Here is a 23,156-nt window from a genome sequence, read left to right as displayed (position 1 = left end):
TAAAAAGCGTAAAAGAATTCGTCCCCGTCGCTGTGTATGATAGAAACGTGCCCAAGAGGCTGGCAGCATTACGTGGTTGCGTGGTTGTATCGGCATGCTAACCTTTGTCCAAGGTAATAGTCAGCCTTTTTGGTCACGAGAAGTGTCATCCAGCCGCCTCGATAGATCTGTAAATAGGATGTGGGCATTCGAACCCAATGACCTGGAGGATTTCAACCCCAAATGGGTAGAAAATACAGTTGCCGACAAAGCCACTATATTTCCGCCGCTGTCTCTACAGCCGCAGCGGCAGCAGCAGCACAGCAGAACGTGCAAGGTGGGATGGCGCAAGAGTATCGAATAAATCACAATATAATTTCCATAATATGTTTGTAGTGTTCATAATAATTATGTACTTTTGAATCCTGAAAATGCCCAAATTACAACTCGACCGTCTACATCGAAATAATCGGCTACGCCGTAGTCACAGTGATGTTGCTACGGCCGGCGTAGCCGTATGCGTCGTCATCGCAGCATGGTGTATTAGAAATTTGAAGCAACCTTAAAGACCATTTATCCGTTTTCCTTTATATGTTATCTACAAGCCGGCTACGACGAATAACAATAATCGGTTTAAAATTACAAATACATTAAAACTAAATATATTGGGTAGTTTTAGAGCGAGGCCCCATTAGTGCGTTGCGTTGCGTTGCGCTGCGTTGCGTCGTCGAAGCGACGTCGCTGCGTCGGTTTCCATATATTTTTTACGACATGACCCATTAGACCGTAGCGTCAACGGATCGATGGACGAGAGACGAAGCGAGAGGGAGGGTGATGTGCTGAGTTTTCGGAACTCCACTACGGCGACGGACATGATCCACTGCTATAAGGGGAAGCTAGACGAACGAAACGACATTTTTTTACAACATGACTGAGCAGGAGATTGATACAGATTTTCTCATATCCTTGGTCCAAGAAAAACCCATTATTTGTGATAAATCACCCGAACACACAGTGAACTGAGACGCAGCCAGTGTTGCTGCGACATCGTGCGTCGTCGCAACGCAGGTGTGGCATACAATGCGTTATTCCGTTGCGACGACGCGACGTAACGCACTAATGGGGCCTCGCCCTTACTGGTAAACTTAGGGAAAGACAGCGCAAAGCAATTTTGTTTTATGCAAAGTAGTAATATCACCTGCCGAGCCTTTTCCTAATTATGTTGGGGTCAGCTTCCAGTCTAATTGGATGCAGCTGATTATCAGTATTTTACATGGAGCGACTGCCTGATCTCCTCATCCCAGTTTTAGGGCAAATTCATACTTTTTTTGATGGGAGAACATCAAATGACTCTTCCGCTATGGGTTAGCAGCGTGAGAGAGTGTCAGACTCTTACTGACTGAAACCCATCATGTTATCTGGAGATCTTTACGTACCAGGGACGCGGTAACTCTTTCGAACAATCTCGCAGCCCTAGCAGGCTTTGGCACTGGTGGGCCCCACTGCCCCCCATACCTCCTGTAGAGACTAGTTGTTGGAGTTTCTGGTTCCTGACTATCGTAGAAGATGATACAAATGACTTCGAAAACTTAATTAAAAAATATTGGACACAATTGTCTTAACTTGTTGAACACGGTGGGTGTGACATGAAAGTTGGGCGGCTAGAGGCGGAGCTAGTGGGAGGTTCACAAGCGGAGTACCACGATGCACTCGTGCAGGAGTGGGAACGTGTCAAGAGTGCGCAGGCCATGTTCTAATGGTGAGGGGCCTGGAGATCGCGCGGGACGAGGGTCCCAGCTCGCGCCAGTCCCCGCGGATCTCTCGCCTTCAGCACACGTCTTCTTGTGCGCTATGGCATCCCAAAACTCAACTGCGCCAGCGGCGCCGGCCAATGTCATCCAAAATAACGTGTTTGATGTGGTCGTGGAACTAATGGCAACGTCTTTAACAACGTATTATACGCCTCTGCTTGTTTTACTCGGCAGCATTGGCAATATAATCTCCATCTATGTTTTTTACGCAACCAAGTTACGGCTACAATCCACCAGCGTGTATCTGTCTGTGTTAGCTGTGTCAGATACACTGTTCTTGCTGAATTTGTTACCTCCGTGGCTCTTGGCAATGGGAATTACCGACTTTTTCCATCGGAAAGGATTCTGCCAGATCATAGTTTATGGCAGCTACACATCGTGCTGCTTGAGCGCCTGGCTTGTAGTGGCATTCACCATTGAAAGATTTGTGGCCGTGTTATATCCATTGCGACGGAACAGCATGTGTACTGTAGCCAGAGCACGTTTCATCATTGGGTTACTAGTATTTTCATCAATACTAGTTAATTTACCATTAATCCAACTGGCTTCATCGTCGATCAACGATTGCAACATAGACTTGAATTACATGGAGCACGCGGCCCGATTCAACTTGGCGGATACGTTGGTATCTTTCTCGTTCCCGCTGGGGATCATCGTGTTCCTGAACGCTTGGATCACTGTTGGCGTGTACCGACTGGAGTGCGAGAGACGCGCGCTGCAGGCAGAACAGGCGGCGTGCCCGGCGGAGAGTGGCAGCTCAGGCCGACAGGCAGGGGCGCGCGCGCTGCCGCCGCTTCGCTCGCAACACCGGGTCACGCGAATGCTGCTCATTGTATCGACGGTCTTCGTGGTGCTCAACCTTCCAGCTTACACAATGCGACTCCTGGCTTATGCTTATGATATGGTGAGCTTATTAAACAACTTTTAATTTAGGATGCCATAAACTGTTTCTAAAGGTGGCAGTGGGATAATTGTTCATCATAATACACAATATAAAAGATATAAATATCCAGTTTTATACATTATTCTATGTAAGAACTGTTATCACTACAATGTGGAGGTACTTTATAATCCTTATTTAAGAAGATTCGGATGACTAGTGGTGGGTTGGAAATAAGGGGCCTAGACAGCTTATTTTTATTATATCCTATATTTTTGCAATCCATACCAACTTATTTGACACTGCGAACTGTACCATCTGAATCTGCTGAACTGCTAAGATTTTGTAAAACCCTAATTTGGTGCGATAGCTGATTTTGTTATTGAGCAAAGGCGATTGTTCCATGTTTTGCGCGATAATCTGTGGAAATATAGCGTGATCGATAGCACTGTACGAAGTAGGTACTACGCGTTTCTGCTGCAGCGCTTTGCGATTGGTAATCTCACGGCATTATAAATTAATGTCCTACAAATACAGTTCTCATCTTCATTTCAATTCGGAATTGTATCGCAAAAAAAATACTAATATTTTAAAAATTGAATGGTTTGTGAAATCTTTGAGTAGTATACTGGAGGAGCATTCTGGGGCTTAAGTTTATGCCTTTTAGCTTTAGGCTACGCGCTATAGTCGCCATAACATCGTTTCTGTAAACTCTAATACACACAATGATCTGCTCTCGTGAAATTGTTCAAAGCGACAAACAGGGACGACTTGAAACAAACGGTTCAAGTGCGAAATGGACTGGTGCACTGAGGGGTCCATACGGCGCATTCACTATAATCGTTTGACGAGATAAGCTGTATTGTAGCGACAAAATGTAACTTTGCTCTTGGAAAACTATTGTCCATACATATGTACATTGAGGTTGGTCGCACTCAGTATTCTAACCTAAAATTACTTTTCAATGATTACAATTTTTTAAATAGGTTTGTATTCATAGCAAAGAAACTATATTGTGAAGTACTTAGCTAGTAATTAACGGTTCTCGTTTTATTTCCTGCGCTTGTGCTGTAACCTCGTAAGGAAGCTTTAGACATTCAATGTTGTCACAATTTCAAGGGTGCGCTGACTTCAGTGCTATGTATTAAATTTAGCTCCATACATCTTTACGCTTTCATAAGAAGAAAGTGTTAGATAGATGGATAGCAAAGTTACCCACTAAGTTGTTTACTTTACATCTCCGAAACTGGGCTATTTAACACGGAAAGAATTTTCAAATAATTATGACCTGTACTTCAATTTCTTCGAATTTGGTTCAATACGACACAAGCAAGGAAAATACTTTAAAATATTTCAATGTTTCAAAAAGAATGTTACTTCTCTCAAAAGCCAATCAATCTCAAATCAATTATATGAAGCCGTATAAGATTACTCTTTAATTATATATCCCCCTTTAACATTAGAGTTATAAATAAAGGCACTGACTTCAACCGTAAAGCAGATTTGTTCTAATTGTGATCAAATAATAACCGAATTTATTGGCATCAGAAATCTAACCCCGTGTCTTTCTTTTGGAGTTTAGCCGTAACCACCTGTTGGCGTCCGTACATTTTCGTCTTAGTCTCAAGAAGGCGGATTTGAAGTAGGCCTCTCCCCTCCCCTATCCACAATGATAATAGAATCTTGTTGGCACCTTTCCTGTGTAGTTAGGTAGGGAAACTGAGAAGATTTTTATCTTTGCAGTGTATGATTCATATGACAGCCATAAGCTACCCCTACCATTTTATGGTATCTTGTTTCAATAAAACTTACTTACAAAGAGTAGGGTTTCAAAATTATTGTTTTAAGCTATGCATACATTGTGAACAAAATTCACAACTCTCTTCTTCTAAGGTCGACTCTGCTAGCGTATTTTATTACTACTACGGTCGCGATGATAAAAAAATGTAGGTTTGATTAAACTACGTATGTAATATACAGACAAGAAGAATAATGATATTGGCGTTATAGTAATGAATAAAAAAATAACAATTTGCTATTGTATGTGAAATAAAACACAAAGATACACTAACATCATAACCGACATCACTTTTTGGTGATATAAGTCAATGTCAATGTTAAAGGTCAAAAAAGGCACTACATAGCGAATAATGAAGCCGAATGAATGCCAAAACCGAGTTGCAAGAGTTCTTTGGTCTTTCATAGAACCGCTCACCAACACCAATTAGCTTTCGGAAAACGTTCGAATAGCGATTTGCTGAATTTTGAATGCTTAAGCCGTCTGGTTAGTACTTTTGTACAGGCAGTGCTTTTCAATTTGTATCTTTGCATTTTAACGACATTACTTCGGAAGATATCAACATACTGCACCGATCACCAACATAACTAAAAGAGCTCAAACAGAACGGTTCAATTGATGATTTTCGCGGTTTGAGGTTGTTGTTACAGTCACGCTCGGCTTGCGTGCCTGCAGCAAGCTCTTTGACGAACCGATCATCCATTGTGGCAACACCGCTTACACTTACGCTACAATACACTTGTGCAAAATCACACAGATCTGACGGCAATTCACCTGATGCCAATCGATTGAAAAGAAAATGCGCAGTCATTTAAATGAACATTCCGATTTTTAAGTGTCGATACTATTTATTTTGCCCGCCTGATTTTCGTTTAGACGTCTCTTTATTGAATGGAATTTAGCAGATTACGTCTCCCCCAATTATGGGTTTTTATATAACTTCACTGATCTTTATTGATGAAATCGTTTAAAGAACTGAATAAAAGATAATTGAAAAATAATTAGACAGACATGCTTCGAAATCAAGAATGAAACTATTCATTACAGAAATCTTAAATAAAAATTAAGAAATAACGGTAAAAAAAGGGTGTAAAATAAGTTGGGTTAGGCTTTTTAAATATTTTCCAAAACAGCAGTCAGTCAAACTTAGCGGAGCAGTTGAACATAGAACCTACTTCTCAGAAGGTAGTGTCCTGAACTTATTGCGTGCGGTTTTTGTACTTTCGTTCAGGTCATGATCGTACGCAAATATTTAATGAACCTCGTTCAACTAGGTATTAAAGATGTGTCTATCAATGTTGTTTTAACAAAATCTTGTATTATTGTAGAGTTCTGGCGAGTACAGCGGCAGATGGGCAGCACTGCAGCAATTGGCGTTGATGTTCTTTAATACCAACTTCGGCATTAACTTCTTACTGTACTGCTTGTCCGGTCAAAACTTTCGTCGAGAGCTGTGCCAGTCAATCCCGTGGCTGCGGAACCGAGTTCGTAGATTTGATGACCTGAACCTGACCTGTCGTAATACTGGCCGAGCGAGCAGTGTTACAAGTGAGTATTCCTTCATGTTTACCAGACCGATACACGCGCACATCATACTCAACTAACGGCATTGATACGAACTTGAAATAAACAACTGCTCAAGAAATAAGGGCACTTATGGGGATTTGTGTACTTTATATATGCTTCAGAGAATTTTAGTGTCTGGAATATTTTACAAGCATGTAAAGGTAAGACAAGAGTGAAGGAGTCTATTTTGATTTTTGCCCATTTTCCTTATAATAAAGTAAGGAATTACTATGTTAGATTGTTGTTATGAGAGAGAATGTGAAAATGGACCAGCATTTATTGTTGTATTGGTATCTGATGAGAAGGAATTAAACATATGCTACAAAGAGTGTTAGTGTGAATGTGGGTACAAAAAGAAGGAGAGATAGACCAAAGAGAACATGGAGTTTGCTTGGCGAATAAAAAGGGAGTGCATGTTAGTACGACTTCCGACAGAGACATTTCTAATGGAAATGGATAACTGGTCCCAAGTAAACTGGGAACAGTGCAGAAAGAAGATAAGCCATTACATTATGTGAATTAGGTATGATGGTAGTATGAATTCGTGTTATAATTAAGAGACGTTAAAGAAGTTAAGAAAGTTAATAAAATCGTCACCTCATATGTGATATGAATTTACAAAGGTGGAGTAGTTTGCAACGTCCAACCAGCAACGGGCCGGCGCCGCTATAGCTACGCCGCGTACACAGGTATTTACAAATTCGAACAGTCCTTGTGCTAGGGGGCTTGTGTGTCGATGTTAACGCTAAATCGTTAGTAGTCATCGGTTCGCTGCTAGTTTTCATTGACTGGCGCGATATTACGCTTCAACTAGTTGCGTTTATTGTGTTTATGTTTGCCAGTGGGAGGCTGAGGGGTGGTCCGATATTTGTAGTACGCAAATGTGCATGTTTGTTGTTTTTTTTTTTTGCTTCTAACGCAAACTAGTGAAACATGAGAGTTTTATGCACTGTAATAAATAATTATACCCAGTATTTTTATTTTTATTAAGTGTCTTCTTCATTCAGTAGTACACGCATAGTAGGAAGCTTGTAGACAGTAACTAGCCTAGAGTTAATTTGGAGACAAGAATCATTGATTGTTTGACACTGAACTTTCAACGAAAACGATTTGAACTCGAAAGCTAAATTAGTATTATCACTAGTAATAAGTTACGGTTTCTTGTCAAGTACTTACCTATGAGAGGCACGTTGATCATATAGTAAGTAAAGCTAACAAAGCCATGGGATTCTTAAAAAGGTCTTGTTCCCAGTTTATGGATCTCAAAATAATCAAAATCTTATATTGTTCTTTCGTCCGTAGTTCACTTGAGTACTGTTCGCAGGTCTGGAATCCCATGTATGACATCTATATCTCAAGACTGGAATCTGTTCAGCGAAACTTTACGCGATTCCTTCAGTATAAGTGTAAAACACGCGACCATAACTATGAATTGAGATGCAAAAGATACCATTTACTACCACTTAAGGCGAGAAGGAAAATATCGGATATCTCTTTCCTCGTTAAGTTAACACAATCCTATATCGATGCCCCGCAACTTCTTTCCAAGATTAACTTACGCGTTCCCACTAGATCTTCTAGAACTCCCTTTCTTCTTCTTAACGTTCCCTGTTGTTATACTAATTACAGACAGAATTCGTTCTTTATAAGATGCGCAAAGTTCTACAACAATCTGGTTGACTTTTCTGAACTTGACTTACTCGTTACTAAACCACATGTATTCAATAGATTACTGACAAAACATTGGTTCGATAGCTGTTCTATTTAGTACAGCAAGACTTACTATGTTACAGTGTAGTAATGTAGTTTTGTTTAAGTTTAGTTTCTTTTTACATTATTCCTAATTTTCCTATTATATTTCCTTTTGTATTTACTTTTCTTCCTCAAGCATGCTCTTCATAAATAACTAAATGCGAAAACATGTTATTGGTTAATAGTTGCATATTTTGTTGTTTTTGTTAGATGTTAATACTGTATGTTTTCCGATTATAATAAAATAAAATAAATAAATAAATAAATACTTAACCCGTGCGTTAAGATCATATATGTAACTGGGAAGTAATTACGTAATTCATCACTCCAGCTCTCTAAATGTACCGACTGATAATAAGTAGTAAAATTCCTGGTTCATGTAAATACTATAATAAAGTTTGCAGTGTAAACTTTATTTATTCTTATTTTGCGCGATTACCTGGACGCCCATAACCCATCAGGGTAGGGACACTAGAAAGATCGAGAGTTGTGGAGACAAAATGGGGAGGCCTTTGTCCAGCATTACTGAGATATTACAACAAAATATATTCGAAAATAATGTTGTTAAGTATTTCGAATAACAGTTACAACAAGTAAGAATAAGTGTGTAGCAAGTATATAAGTATGACGCAGTAATATGGAATTCTAATGTAATAAGGCCTCTTCAAAGATACTCCAAACGTATTTAATTGGACGAAATATCTACTTATTGTTCACGTTCTAAGTAACACTCACATAGGATTGTTTCTTTATTTTGTAAATTATGTACTTATCGAAATGTTCGTAAATAAATATTTGAAAAATGTTATAATGTTATACAGGTCTGATAATAAGGTAGGTTCTTACACGTGTTCATAACTATTTATATTACATATTGTTACGTTACTACAATAATGTAGATACATATCTGCAAACAATTACCTAGCTAGAGGATTGAAATTGTGTTAATTTAATGAAATCATAATTTATTTCATGATATTGTTCGAAATAAAAACAAATAATAATAATAATTTTTATGTCATTTCAACCACTTCCTTTCATGTACCTTCGATAAATGTTTGTGGAGATAATCTACTCGTAAATAGTGTTCATTATTTTAAGTACTTGAGCCGTTGGGTTATAGACAACTTGGGAGTGGAAAGATCATAGCTTTTTAGCCATATTACAAATATGAGAAGAATAACTGTAACGACTCATAAACATTACTAGTCGTTATATTTACTCTAAATATTTCCTTTTTCATTGTTGCCAGCTTCTTACGTAAGTACCACAGAGGCGTCATCTATAATCGGGGAAAGCATTGAAATGGCGAGTGACGGACGACGAAACCGCTCCAAGCCTTACATCGAACGCTGGACATTCGACAACAGCCGCGTGCAGAGAGCACAGTCTCAACCACCCGAGGAGATAGAGATGCGTGAGCTTCGCCCCATCAGGACGGCTTCTGTTCCCGAGGTACCATCCCAAGCGACACAGGAAACACAGGAGGAGACAAGAAAAATACCATTCGTCTTGTTCCCTTTCAAGAGATTCATGGTACCGCGTAATAAAAAATCCGAAAGCACCGGAGACTTGAACGGTTAAATTATTGTAACCGAGTATGGAAAATGGGTTGAGTAAATAAGTATTCGTAGTTTTGCAGGCCGCGACACTTGGCAGATTTTGATTAGGTACTCAAAATGCGTGCGTGTAATCAAAATCCGCCATGAATGCTAATAAAATTATGATACTCTGATCTATTTTCTGCATTTTTAAGATAGTCAACAGTAACTTTTTGAGAACTGTATTGGTAAGATATAAGGGTACTATTTACCTATTTAATCTCTGTAGTATATTAAGTGAACTTGAAAATATTGATCTTAGCTGACTAAAAAAAATTCGCTGTACTCATGCCATAAAATAATATTCTTATATTAAAGTAGCTGAAGATATACAACATGTAACCTAATTAACGCACATCCTGAAATTAGTTTGTTCAGAATCGTTTACTGAATCGATTTATATCATTTTTAATATAGGTAATTTTTTATCCCAAAAATAATTAAAACTACGGAAATTATTGTCATATTAACCCTGTACAGTCAAAACAAATTCAAATAGACCGTAACTCAAAGTAATAAGACTTCGTGTATTGTCGGCTTTTTCCGTAGTTTCGTTATGTTGTGTCGAGTCGAGCGGCGCGCGGCGCGATATTTGCGTGCGTAGTAGTATGACCAAAAAGTTCTCCAAGAATTGGTATAACTAATTTAGTAAATAACAATGCATTACATGTTAAATTAAAAATTCAGTGTATGTATTATGATTATAACATAATATTCTAATTGGGGTGTTTGAGGGTGTGCGTTAATTACGTTACATGTTGTATATAAACATACATACAGCAATTTTGTTAATCGGAACAGAAGAGAATATATAAAGCCGTTAAATACATATGTATATTTTTTAAGGAAACTTTTACAGTAAACTGAGACGATGATTTTACCAGATCGAAGGCATATTATAAATTTAAAATTTTTCTAATGAATATCTTTTACCTATATACATAACAATATTATTATCTCGGTATATAATTCATTAAACCTGGGCTTGGTCCATTTTTTTTACAACGGCACTATGCCATAGTTTAATAGTTAATATAGTATTGTAATGATACATAATTATGTATTTCCGTTATAAATTAGATCTTTAATATAAATATTAATCATTATAACTACATAGTAACATAGGTAAGAAATAGGCTTGTCCGACTAGACTGTTTTTATTAGAAAGTTAAATAAATAATGTATAAAGATTGAAACAAGTAGCTATGCCTACATACACACTCGGCCGTGTAAATAATCAAAATTCAAAATCATTAGAGTCAGATATATTTTACTTAGAAATCTCGCATCCATAGTATGATGCCATTGTTAAATTAAACTATAAGAATATTTATGTAGGACAGTGCCGAATTCAGAAAGCACCGGGTCTGTAGCAAAATTGTCACGGGGCTCCCTTGGAGCGCAAATGAATGTCAGTTCGATAGCATAGGACTTTTACAGCCCTTTAATTAGAACTAGGTGAGGAGCCCCATAGGCGCGGGGCCTTTTACTATATGGGTAATCCGGCACTGGTGTAGGAAGATAAGACGTTAATTCCTTTTTCTCAATAACTACGTTCATCGTAATTAGGTTCTCAATTCGACTTCTTGTGCAATTTTTCGTCAGTTATATCTTTTGCGTTATGCCACATTTTTGGAAGAACAGTATAGTAGATATGGGTGTAGAAAGATCTATCTATGTAGTCATCTTTTATTTATTGCAAAAAGGAACATTTATTTTGCGACTTGGCATCACCTGTGATGCAATCTATAGAAATAGTAAAACACCGAATACAACGATGTTACCCAGTTTAGGTTTATTCTCAGATCCTGGATCTTATGATTTAGACACAAACAGTGAAATCCGGATCATTTGCGCTCAAATGGGTTGTGATTAGGTAAATGAAGTACCTAAACGAGGGAAAAGTAGTAGTAATTTAGGAATACATTTTATTTTAGTAACATTATGTCATCACGTCTGTATAGGTATGTTACGCACATGCACAAATCAAAGGAGATTGGGCAAGAATGTATGAAGTTTGGTCCAAATGTCCACCACGAACGAGACCTATATAATTAAATAGTCCACTTAATTTAGAGTAACTTTTACTAAGAAAGAAAAAAAAAACAATGGCAAAAAAAGTTATAGCCAAAAATGTATTCTTAATTTTCGGTAGTTTTTGTATGTTATCATTATTATTTTTTATTTGATTCCACTTCCATTTCTGCACTTTATTTAAAACTAAGATGAGTAAGACACATTTGCATATAAACAGCCCATATTTTTTTGCCCGATGGTTGTACGAATCACTAACCAGTTGAGGCGCCAGAAGTGCTTGAATATAGATACTCAGCGGTGCCTGAATCTAAGAAAGTTCGATGTAACTGGTGGTGTCTTCTCTCTAACAATGAACAATTCTATTTTGACAGAAGTTACAGAAAGTACGAAAATCGAACATCACGAAAAGTAATTGAAAAAATCTGTAAAATGTTTTATTTGATTTTGCTATAACTTTTTTCTGGCATTATATTTTTTTTTACTTTCATAACAAAAAATGTTCCATATTTAACGGGCTATCTAGCCATATAGGTCTCGTTCGTGGTGGACATTTGGACCGGAATCGCCCATTTAATTAAACACATAAGTACGTATAGCTCGTTGCGTGGCTACAATATTCGCGAGTAACCCACGATTTCTATAGTTGTTGAGACTTCATAACAACGGGATCACAATGGCAAATAAACCTTTCATACAAAAGAAGAATATTCCATTGGTATCTCCGAGAAATCGAGTAACGAAGATAAAAAATCTGTCGAATTGAGAACCGGCTCCTTTATTGTAAGGTTTGCTCCTTTATTGTGTTTAGGTTAAAATGTCTAATGTTCATAAAGTAAATAATTTAGGCACGTCGCGGTCTGCTGGATTAAATTAGTTTTAAAGTATTATAATATTAACCTGTACATTAGGAAAACTCTGTGAAATAGTTTTATCCCCTAATAATTATTTACTCACAATAAGAAATCAAAAATGGTTTTATAGCTTGAATTAACATCTAGGTAATTGCATGTATACTTTACATAAATTCGTGTTATTCAAGAAGATTTGCAATTTTCATATGAAGATGTCATTATGTTTCAGGATTGGCCACAAAAATGTCAAGCATCAAAAAATATATTTTAATTTCGAATGTTTGTATTCAATATCATACAATACGTATATTTTGTTGTAATGGATTTACCCTTGCAAATGTTTTGCTAAACTAATATGAGTAGTTTACCTTTTCTTTAATATAGGGGTTTTCAAATATTGTAAATTAACATTTAACTTTTAACCTTATTCCTTTAAGGGTATATTAATATATGTATATTATGTATAATATTTTAATCACCTATTGTAAACGAGATGCAGGGTTGAAGTAGTGCAGAACATAGAGTGCTTTGTGTCCGCAAGCACTGGACTGGAAAGACCAAAGCGTAATCAGAAGGTCAGTCAGGGAAACTAACCTTGACGCCATTCGGGGACACAGGCCGGAAAGGGGGAGAGCTATTTTTGATACTTCACTTAGCAGTACGTGTTTATCACGAGTGTACTAAAAGTGTCAATTTCAAGCTTTACTCATTATCAAATCTGTTATAAACTTGTAATCAAATATGAGTTTACTACAATATTTTTGATAATATAAATGTATGAGGGGGAATGGGAGTTCTAGTAGGCATCTCATATAATATGTATAAGTACGTATTTAAACTACAGATATTAGAGAGTAATTATTGAAGTATTTACCTGTTTCATAGATATTGCTATTTGTAAGTATTAAAAAATTTTGAGATTATTTAATCGGAGCTCCTTACAATTTTGATATTAAAATACATTTACAAAAATCATGAACCGACCTAATTGATACATGAACATGGAGATTTTATTCGGTGAAGTATGTAATACTTCGCCGAAGCCCGGTTCCTATAAAAAATAGATACGATTTGTTAAGACAAACTATTTTTTGACCTATAGTGGCTTGTGTCAAAAAATTTCCGTCCGTAAGCAAAACGAATCGTTTCGTGTGTAGGAACCGAGCATTCGTGTTAGCAAAGGAGTTACTGAGACACCTCCAAATTGCCAATGTGTTCTCCCTCAAATTAATACAATGATGTTGAAAACGTCTAAATAATTTTCGTCGTAATCGTTTTTTGAAACTTTTGTACCTAAATGGCACATATGTGAGTAGCAGTCCTTTGTAATAAACTGTTGAATCGAAGATCTCATTCAAATTGTTTTGTCTAATTACGAATAGTTCTTATATAGAAAATATTTAGAATTATATATGAGAATGTTCTTATTCTTTTTAGTGGTATAAGATTAGAAGCCGGCCCCAAAATAATTGGGAAAAGGCTCGGCAGTTATGTATGTTTATTGTAGTGTAGTTTCTAAATACATAGTGGGTAACTAACCGAGTATGTGGATGTCCTCTAGCTTCAACTAAGAGGTACCATAATATTTTAATGAGATGTTTAACTTGAAAAAAAAAAACGATTATAATTTTAAGTAGTAGTTTTAGCAATCCTCCGGGATTATTCAATTGTAAGAAATTAGTTCAAAGCGATCGCGGTTGGAGATTTATGAATCTTATCATTGTTGTCAATTCTATTAAATGTTTCAACTAATCTAGATGTTGTATAATAAAAGTAGGTTTAGACAAGTGTTTTCTTTCCTATTACCCGTTAACTAATCCTTAATTCTTACTAAACAAATTTAGCGCATAAATCTGGGTCTCAACAGATCTTGGTAAGTGATTTGTTCCTCTCCAGTAAGTTAATAAATAGATATTAGTAGCATTCACGTAGGTATTTTCAGTTAATTGCGTTTGATCCATCATCGCATAGGAGCCATGAAGTGTTGAGTGAGATAAAATAGTGTCGCCTTTAATTTAAACTCGGGGGAAGTTGTTCGAGTACCCGAATAAAACAGCCCATGTGCAGCGCAGTGAACGTAGCTTCAACCGTCAAAAGATCCGGAGCTAATTTGATTCAAACAAACAATCATCTTTTCTCTTTAACATATCAGTAGGTATAGATAGGTTTACTGATGGGCATTAACAGGAAAACAAAATACTTATATACTTATATATATTTTTTTATATGACTTGTTCTGATCCGTGAAAAAAAAAGAAAACGAAATTGAACAGAAACTGGGGAAAACAACAAATCTTCTTAATAAAATACGTTTCAGAAGTGATATCAATTTATTATTTTAAGATTTGTGATGATTATTTTATCCACAGGCAAAATAAGTTACACAGTTACATATTTATATGGTAAAACACAAAGTTTTATCACGAAATAGATGTGTCAGTCACAAAGGAGAAGATATCTTTTTGGAGTGGCCAATTCACACCTTCAGGTAGACAGGCTATTAGTTACTATACACTTAGTTACTATGTTACTGTACACATGACTCGCACATCTTCTGAATTAGGCAGGACAAGGCGTATGACAAAGTATTATTGGGCACATAAAACATTTAAAAAATATATGTTACCTACTTGTACCTGAAAAATAAATCCTCCTCTTTTTGTTGAAATGTTACGTCAAATCTATTTTGTTGTTTTCGCAAAACTAAAACATTGATATTGTATTAGGAATCCGCCCAACAACCGATCCCTAAAATATCTAGTCGATTTTATTTTTCTCAAAACACTTACCTGCTTTATGTTGTTTCTGGAATCAGTGAAGTCGCCTGCTAAATCTAGGTGGATAGTACAACACAATAGCATCACTGGAATATCAGACATTCCAATAACAACTTCAACAAATTGATATAACCCGTCCAAACGTCGGTACGTCGTAAACTTATTTTTCCATATCTAATATAGACCTGAACATAATGAACAAAACAGCCGGAACATTTAATTTTACATCACATAAAACAATTAGTCGATACAAACTTTAGAGTTAAGTTCAACTCTTTGTAGTTTTCTTGCCACTGTAGTCACAACACAGCAGAGTGTAAAGAATCCTGCTTAAAGAGGGTCTGAAACTCACCGGCGTCATCATCCGAGGGCAGCGGTCCCACGGTGCCGAAGAATCGCTTGTCCAACAGCTGCAGAAGTTGTAACGCACTCTCGTGCACGGGTGCGCGAGGACATCCAGTGCACATCAGAGTCACGTTTATGATGGCCGTGTAGTGGTCGCACGGATACTCCCTAATGGACAATTGATACGGATTAGAGATATTCGCACGGAAGAATCAAAACATGAGCGTAGATGCCAAAAGGCAGGTAGGTAAAGCTCTTTCTTCTAGGTCAAATAGTAAACGGTGAGGTGAGCGTGTCAGTTACAGTTCAGCTGCATATTTCTGGTTTTACAAAATCGATGGGTTCTTAAGACGTACGTACGAGTACGAGGGTGAAGCCAGTAACGTTCTTCGTCTCCCCAACATCCGCATTTTGGCGAAGGTACTTTCTTAGAAGATTTTCCGACTTCTATGGTCGTCATTTTATTCTCTACTAGCTTCTGCCAGCGGTTTCACCCGCATCCCGTGGGAACTACTTCCCGTACCGGGATAAAAAGTAGCCTATAGCCTTCCTCGATGAATGGGCTATCTAACACTGAAAGAAATTTTCAAATCGGACCAGTAGTTCCTGAGATTAGCGCGTTCAAACAAACAAACTCTTCAGCTTTATAATAAAAGTATAGATGGATGTCCAATAGCTAACTTCAGAAATGTAAAGTGCGAACGGCAGTCATAAAAAAATGTTTTTGATATGTAAAGCGCTATAGAGTTGCAACCTAAATTAAAACAATCGAAATTGAAGATTAACAATTTGTCGCTATATTTTTAGGAAGTTATCACGTATCAATATCGTGACAGTATCACTAGGGAGCTACCGAATAGCAACAAACTTTCCACCGCTTAAACAGGCCATAACATGTAATGTCATTACATGATTAAGGGGCATAGTCTTAATGGCCTTATTCAAACAAGATTTTATATATTACCTCATGTAATAATAGCGAGTAGAAAACATTTCGGAGTTTCAAGTACTCTCATGTATTGTGCTGAATAATTATAATATTCAACAGATGCTTTTCTTTAAGGGTCACATAATAATCTCTAGTTTCGAAGTAGTCTCTAGTCCTCTTAAAGTTTCGAAGCTTCACTTGTGCAAGGAAGCTACCGCACATGACTCTTGTGAGCGAGTGCGTTTACGTGAAAAAAAAACTAACTACATCTACATGGGGCCTAGTGCAAGTCGGCTGAATCATGTCAAATGTAATATCACGGTGATTGCATTATTTCCTTTTCATCCTTCCTATCGGATTATAACGTTTACTATCTAGGAAGCGATTGCGTTTTTACAATCCGAAAGAATCAAATATCTATAAATGTCAATATATCGACTTCACAAAAAGAAGGACTTTCTTAATTCGGATGATTGCATTTTTACAGGCTCCACATGCAACAGATTAGCCAGTCTGGGAACGGATTTAATACAAAGGGAAATAACAATTTGATTTCGATGGAGCAATTTATTTAGCTGCGGGGGTGGGGTTGCCGTTTGTGATCAAAGTCACAAAGCGGCCCAATGCGACCACTCTATTTGTTTACTCACGATCTGACACTGTGTATCCCTGTTTGGCGATGGCGTCCGATTAATTTCGCTAGTTGCACTAACTAATGAGAATTTTTATAGACAGATCACAATTCTAACTTCGTGAAAGGATGTTAGTTGCAGCGTGATTAATTATACCTAAAACTTGTAGGTTTGTTCCTTCTAATACTTCAATGCAAATTGTAAAACACTGGAAAACAAATCGTTTCCAATAAACTTTCCTAGAAACGCATAGAATTCAATTCGATATTGAATGTTCCGAACGATAAAACTCATAAAAATCTTCAATCTCTTAGGGGATTTATTTGATTGACTCTAGTCGGAAATCTCGTGTATTATTTTTGTTTATTCCTTTTCATCGAACTGCATTAGAGATGAAAAGGACTTTTACAATAACATAGTGGATATTGTCGATTTTAAACTTTATTGTGCAATGTACAGTGATTTTTTTTCAAGTTTCGCTGGAACTCAATATACTTTGTTCTTGACTAGTTTCTCCAATCGGATTCACCCTTCGGTTCGTATCGACGGTAGCAGCGGTTTCGTGGGAACAAACAAACTCTTCAGCTTCATAATATTAGTACCTATAGATTGTATTCTTCATACTAATCGGCTTTTGTTGGAAGTTTGAAAGTATTCCAGTTAATCGTTTTGATCGAGCCTTCTGTGCTTATTTCTGAGATTTGGTGACGATAGATTTTTCTCATTAAAAATAAGTTAATGGTTGTAAACGAAAAAAAAAAGTAGGATAAGTAGGGAGGTGTTTATATGAAAAACAATAACAACCGCGCATCTTTTCATCTGAGTGTTTGCACTTCATCAGTAACTCTTTTATGTATGTACAGTAAACCATTTTGTTATCATTGAGCTTTCCACTTTATCTATAAATTACCCTTAGTCTTGGTGAAAACTAGGTTAAAATGAATTTGATAGTTTAATTCATCGCGAATATACAACAAACAAACGACTATCGTGAGCTTATGAACGAGCGAAAGTTTGTGAGAGATCTGTCACTTGTTACAATCTTTTACCATTTTAACCATGGAGAACAAAATTACTAGATGAGGTGAAATCGTCTAACAAAGTAGAGCACCAAAATGGACGTGAGAGGGGGACGAGGAACGTTACTATTTTCGCAAATATATGCCTTCTTTTGGCCCCACCATTTTTTTTGTAATACCAAAAATCGTTGACAGATGTCCCAAAGAAACCGAATGCCACGTCAGTTCACTGATCGTTTCGGTCATGCCCACAGTACAAATTTGATCTAGAAGAAGGCGCCTGAGCTATCTCCATTATAGCATTTCCGCTCTTCTTTCCTTACTCTGTGATTTTAACAGACTACTCTGGCTGCCCGCTCACGTCCGATTATCGATGACCGATTTTTTGAATGAAGAAAGTAGAACACACTGATGATGATGATTTCCTCCTAGCCGATTATCGGCCACCGCGGCTATTATCATAGAAGGAGATTGGCCAACTGTGCAGGACATATTAGAGTGAATAAGCATTTGCGCAGACAGAGGTGCACTAACACTCATTGCCCGATCGGACTGTAATCCGACTCTATCGGAGAGAGATCAGGTCAATCAGGTGCAAGACCGACATTTACGTGCTCTCCGATGTACGGGCGATGCCCTTTTTCCAGGCTCCGGGCTGCTTTGTGAAAGTTTCTTAAACCCACAAAGCGAAAAGGGCCCGAACCGGGGATCGAACCCGAGACCTCGGCTCTTTTGTTGAACGGCAGCCGCCCTATGCAACAGCTAGACCAAAGTGGAAGAGCAATAGCGAACGCACACGTCTTATAAAAATTCTTTTAGAAAATCTAAGAGTGCTCTACAAAAAGTCTGACGTGGGCGTGCAGACAAGTATACTTATTTCGGTGGCAAGGCCGATTTATCAAACATGTTTTTCATGGGAGCCGAAGAAAATTCCTACACATACAACCTAAGTTTAGTGAAAAGAGGTGGTTATGTAGGACTCGCACCCACTAAAATCTCCTTCACTCGCCCAACTTTGGCTTTTCTCATGTGAATACTACTCCTGTCGGTAACAAAGAGAAGCTTCCATTTAGCTGTACCTAATACCCATAGACATAATATTAGTAAACAGGACTGCGCACATAAACCCAAAAAACGAGCCGAGTGAAACAGTTAGTACGGAGGCTGTCTGTCCCTTTCTAATAGGGTGACTATGAGATTAAGCTTTGTGAGACAAATCCGAATTTGCTAAGATTATTAAACACAGATTGGTATTGAAGTTTTAACTTACGCAGTTTGTGACCTTAAGATACTAATAAAGGCTTTTAATAATTAGCTGGAATTAGCAGTATAAAAGCAGGAAGATTCGAAGTGAAGACTGTTTTTTTTTGTATTTCTACTTCATATATAGACTGCTGAGCCATTTATGTCGCCTTTCTTCATTTTTTGGGAAGCTATAACAATAGTACAACAGTTTTAAAATCCATCACCCACATTTTGACTCATTACAAGAATTCATGGGCACCCTAGTTGTTTGGTTTACGAAAATGTTATTATTAGCTGACCTGTGGAACGATATATTGCAACCACCATAGGATTCACTTTTACAAGTATAAACGCAACACTTTTTCACCAATTAAATAGTTTAAATTGATTTAATACAAAAAATATAAACAAAATTTTAAATGCTGATTACGCGCCAAGAATGTTCAGGGTTACCGCTAGAAAATAAAAAAAAGCAAAATAAAAATTTATGTTGTTTATGTTTTAAGAATAAATACGAATAAATTAATGCGATTTTTATTAATTTGTTGACTTACAATTGTTAAAATAAGATAAAAATATATGTGATTCAATTGTTTTTTTGGGAAGACAAAACTGTTGATCACAACATTTTTTTATGCTGGCAAGGTGTTAGAAAGAGACAAACGGCCTCCGTTCTAACTATCCCTCTCGGCTCGGATTTGCCTCTGTGTATTATGCAACAAATTTAGTACCTTATTGCGTTGGAATAGAGTTCATTTTCGTAAATATATATTTTGAGCGTGCGCAATCTTGTTTATTATATTACATCTATGCTAATACCACACCGCTAACTCCATCTATCATTTACGAAAAGAAACGCACGATACATTGAAAGTAAAATGGCTCGAAATTTCCAATCAATTTCTTAATCCCACTCTACCTAATATATCCGATATTGAATATGATTCGAGTTGAACACTTGTAATAAATTAGATCCATCTACAACCTGGCAATAAGCCTCGTTGAAGGACGAACAGAAGCGAATGCCATCTATGTTTTGCAAAGGTCCTTTTAATTCGCTAAGTTTGTTGCTACCCCGGCTTGCTTCTACAGCTCTGAAACAACGGGTTCAATCGAAACCCAACAGATGGCGCAAGTTGCCACGTACGCAAAATATGGATAACTGATTCGTACAGTTGTTGGGCTTAATTTGTATCTTTAACCTTAGCGGCACGGAAGCAATGAAGTATAGAATCACAGTGTACTAGGATTTTAATTATTCGCTTAGGCAGAAAGGTTTGCCACCCTACATAAAAAGAGAAGCAGGATTCCATTGAATTTTATTTCCAGAATAAATACAAGGTTACAAAGCAGCCGCCATTTTAGTTCGCACAACACAACTTAGTGGCTAAAACTAATTCATTACCTGTTGTGTATCATCTCCTAAGAAATTGTCAGATGAAATATTACTTATTCAATGGTTTTGTGGTTAACGTTAGCCTGGTTTTACCTTGTAAAACTACACCTCCAATTGTAGATATAGCAAATCAGAAATTATAAAAAATAATGTAGGTATTAGAAAAATCTTACCTTGCGCTGAATATCGTAGCGAGAGCCATAAAACAGCCGTCAGCTACTCGTGCTGTTCCCGTGAAGCATTTGTCAACGGTCCAGTCCAAGAGCGGTCCAATGTCGGGGTTGCAGTCTAGAAGCAGCACTATAGTCTCTCGTGCCAACTCGTATATCTGGTGAAAAGAGGGAAAATTGGAATGTGGACAGCAAAACACGTATGTAATCAGAAAAGGATTTAAAGCTAATAGTAGACACACATTTGGATTTTAGAGAATCTAAATTTTATCATTACAATAAGGTAGTGAGACAATTAGCAGATTCTTGCTCTTGCCATACCTACTTTACGAAAAAGTAAAGCTATCGATGAACATACCTTGTCATGAGTGGAAGATAGCATCTCGCTTAGCCACGGGTAGAGTGACCCGTCTTCCGCCAGTGCTGAGGGAGCGAAGCACGGACCGCAGCAAACCAACGCGCTCATAGCCTAAACATAATAAAACTGAGACTTTAAAACTTTGTAAAAGCAGCATTTCTCGAATGTCAAAATTATATAAGACAACTCACAAAAATGCTTTCTTTGTGTTTTTCTGGGAAGAATAAATGGAGCAACTGACTCCAGAGCAACACATTTTGATGAATTTCGCATCACATCATTATGTGAACATTGGAGCTTCTGATAGAGTATTTTTCTACTGACAGAGTGCCACAAAGTATAATAAGACTTGCTTTCGCACTTACAACATTTACTATATTAATTCAAAGCGACACTCACTTTCAGAGCGGATAAGTTGAGCCGTTCGTCATTCTCATGCTGTGCCGACTGGGGCACAAGTGTGCCAAGGTGCCTGGCCAGCGGTCCGCACCAGCCCGAGAACAGCGAGAATAGGCTCCGGAGTAGTTCCTTTTTCATCAGAGACCCGTACATCTCCACTACAGGAAAATTAAAGGATGATAAAAACTTAGGTTTCAGATGGGCTTATCATGTAGAATCGCAATGATTTTACTTGCCATCATTGCAACTTGCGGTGAAGAAAAATATGCAGAAGTTTTTAAATGTATTTATTGGTGCGAGTATTGTTCTCGATAATCTTTTTGTCGAAATCAAACATAACATTGCGCAAGTCGGGTGACGGTGGGTCGCTTACTTGTTCTCGGAACACCGCACTATCGAGTTCCGTGAGAACTATATCAATGCACTTTCTTTGCTTTAGTAAATAATAACTTACATGGGAAGCTCTTGATGAGCTCTGTGGTAAAGTCAGCGAATGTTATGCGTTGTTCTCGGGCGGCGGGCGCATCCTTCTCAGCTTCCACTTCGAGGCACTGCCGCACTCCGTCAAGGTACTCCGTGAGGGTTGGGTGTAAACTGCCTCCCTCTAAGGCGAACGCACTGCACACACAATACGAATAGTAAGTTGGCTGTGAAAGATTTGGGGTTAAAGGATTCATGAAGAAAATGATGAGCGAAGATGCCATATCGGAAAATCTCCTAGAAAACAGGTGTCGCCAAAATGCAAACTCGAAAGCTCTATCTCTATCTCTATCTTAGGTAAGTTATTAGAACCAGATGAAATTGTGACATCTCCGCTCATCTTTCTTCCCTCTCTGATCCAACTCTAATAGGTTACCTGTTAGCGAAAGTTTTCTTCTGAGCGATAAGTAGTAACATCTTATTGAGGTGTAGTCGCAGCGCGTCCCGCCGTCGACGTCGGCGCATGTTCTCTTGTTTACGATCTACGGCTTCACGCAGCAGAGGAAGCAATTCTTCCATCAAATCCCTGCACAAAGTCATCAAGGTGAGCATGTAATTCTATTTAAAAACTAGCTTCTGCCCGCGACTTCGTACGCGGATCCTGTCCCTTATGCCAGCGACTACGGGGTCAGCAAAATCAAAGATCTGAATAGTCGCAATAGACGTGAACATAGGGATAAAAGTAGTGATTCTAATTAGTCCGCATTTAAGTTGTGTTTGGCAAAAATATTACGTAAAAAAACATTGAATAGATGACAAAGTCGTGGTGACTTAGTGGAATTCGTGGTGGTTTAGTGGGTAGAGAACCAATCTCTTAAGTATGAGCGTGCGTCTTTGATTCCAGGTCTGGCAAGTGCCTGCCAATGCAACTTTTCTAAGTTCGTATGTACTTTCTACGTATATTTTGGATACCAATGACCGTTATTTGGAGGGGATGTTAAACTGTAGGTTCCGACTGTCATTGAACATTCCATTCTTGGCAGTCGTTATGGGTAGTCAGAAGCCAGTAAGTCTTACCAAGGGGTGTTGGGTTGAGCGGGTAACCGGGTTGTGGAGGTCAGATAGGCAGTCGCTCCTTGTAAAACACTCGTACTCAGTTGCATCGTGACTGGAAGTCGACCCTAACATAATT

The 23,156-nt window shown here is 37.7% G+C and overlaps 2 protein-coding genes across 6 annotated transcripts in view; one reads left to right on the top strand and one right to left on the bottom strand.

Annotated features, from left to right (window-relative positions):
* LOC124644853 (protein furry) overlaps nt 1-23,156 on the bottom strand; it is a 71,121-nt gene that overhangs the window by 32,483 nt on the left and 15,482 nt on the right. For all 5 annotated transcript variants that reach the window (XM_047184464.1, XM_047184466.1, XM_047184465.1 and 2 more), the window contains 6 exons: nt 22,401-22,550; nt 21,999-22,162; nt 21,545-21,702; nt 21,146-21,256; nt 20,791-20,945; nt 15,405-15,565 (listed from right to left, as the gene is read on the bottom strand). In XM_047184464.1, coding sequence (XP_047040420.1) covers nt 15,405-15,565; nt 20,791-20,945; nt 21,146-21,256; nt 21,545-21,702; nt 21,999-22,162; nt 22,401-22,550 — 899 coding nt within the window. The remainder of the gene's footprint in view (nt 1-15,404; nt 15,566-20,790; nt 20,946-21,145; nt 21,257-21,544; nt 21,703-21,998; nt 22,163-22,400; nt 22,551-23,156) is intronic.
* Nucleotides 1,831-9,370, top strand: LOC124644855 (somatostatin receptor type 4-like). The gene is made up of 4 exons (XM_047184469.1): nt 1,831-2,694; nt 5,797-6,016; nt 6,658-6,723; nt 9,039-9,370. Exons 1-4 carry the CDS (start codon nt 1,831-1,833, stop codon nt 9,368-9,370), a joined length of 1,482 nt encoding a protein of 493 aa, XP_047040425.1.

The sequence above is a fragment of the Helicoverpa zea genome, chromosome 31 (genome assembly GCF_022581195.2).
Source record: "Helicoverpa zea isolate HzStark_Cry1AcR chromosome 31, ilHelZeax1.1, whole genome shotgun sequence".
Classification (NCBI taxonomy): domain Eukaryota; kingdom Metazoa; phylum Arthropoda; class Insecta; order Lepidoptera; family Noctuidae; genus Helicoverpa; species Helicoverpa zea.
The sequence above is the reverse complement of the archived record's forward strand: the minus strand, read 5'-3'. Positions and strand labels throughout refer to the sequence as shown.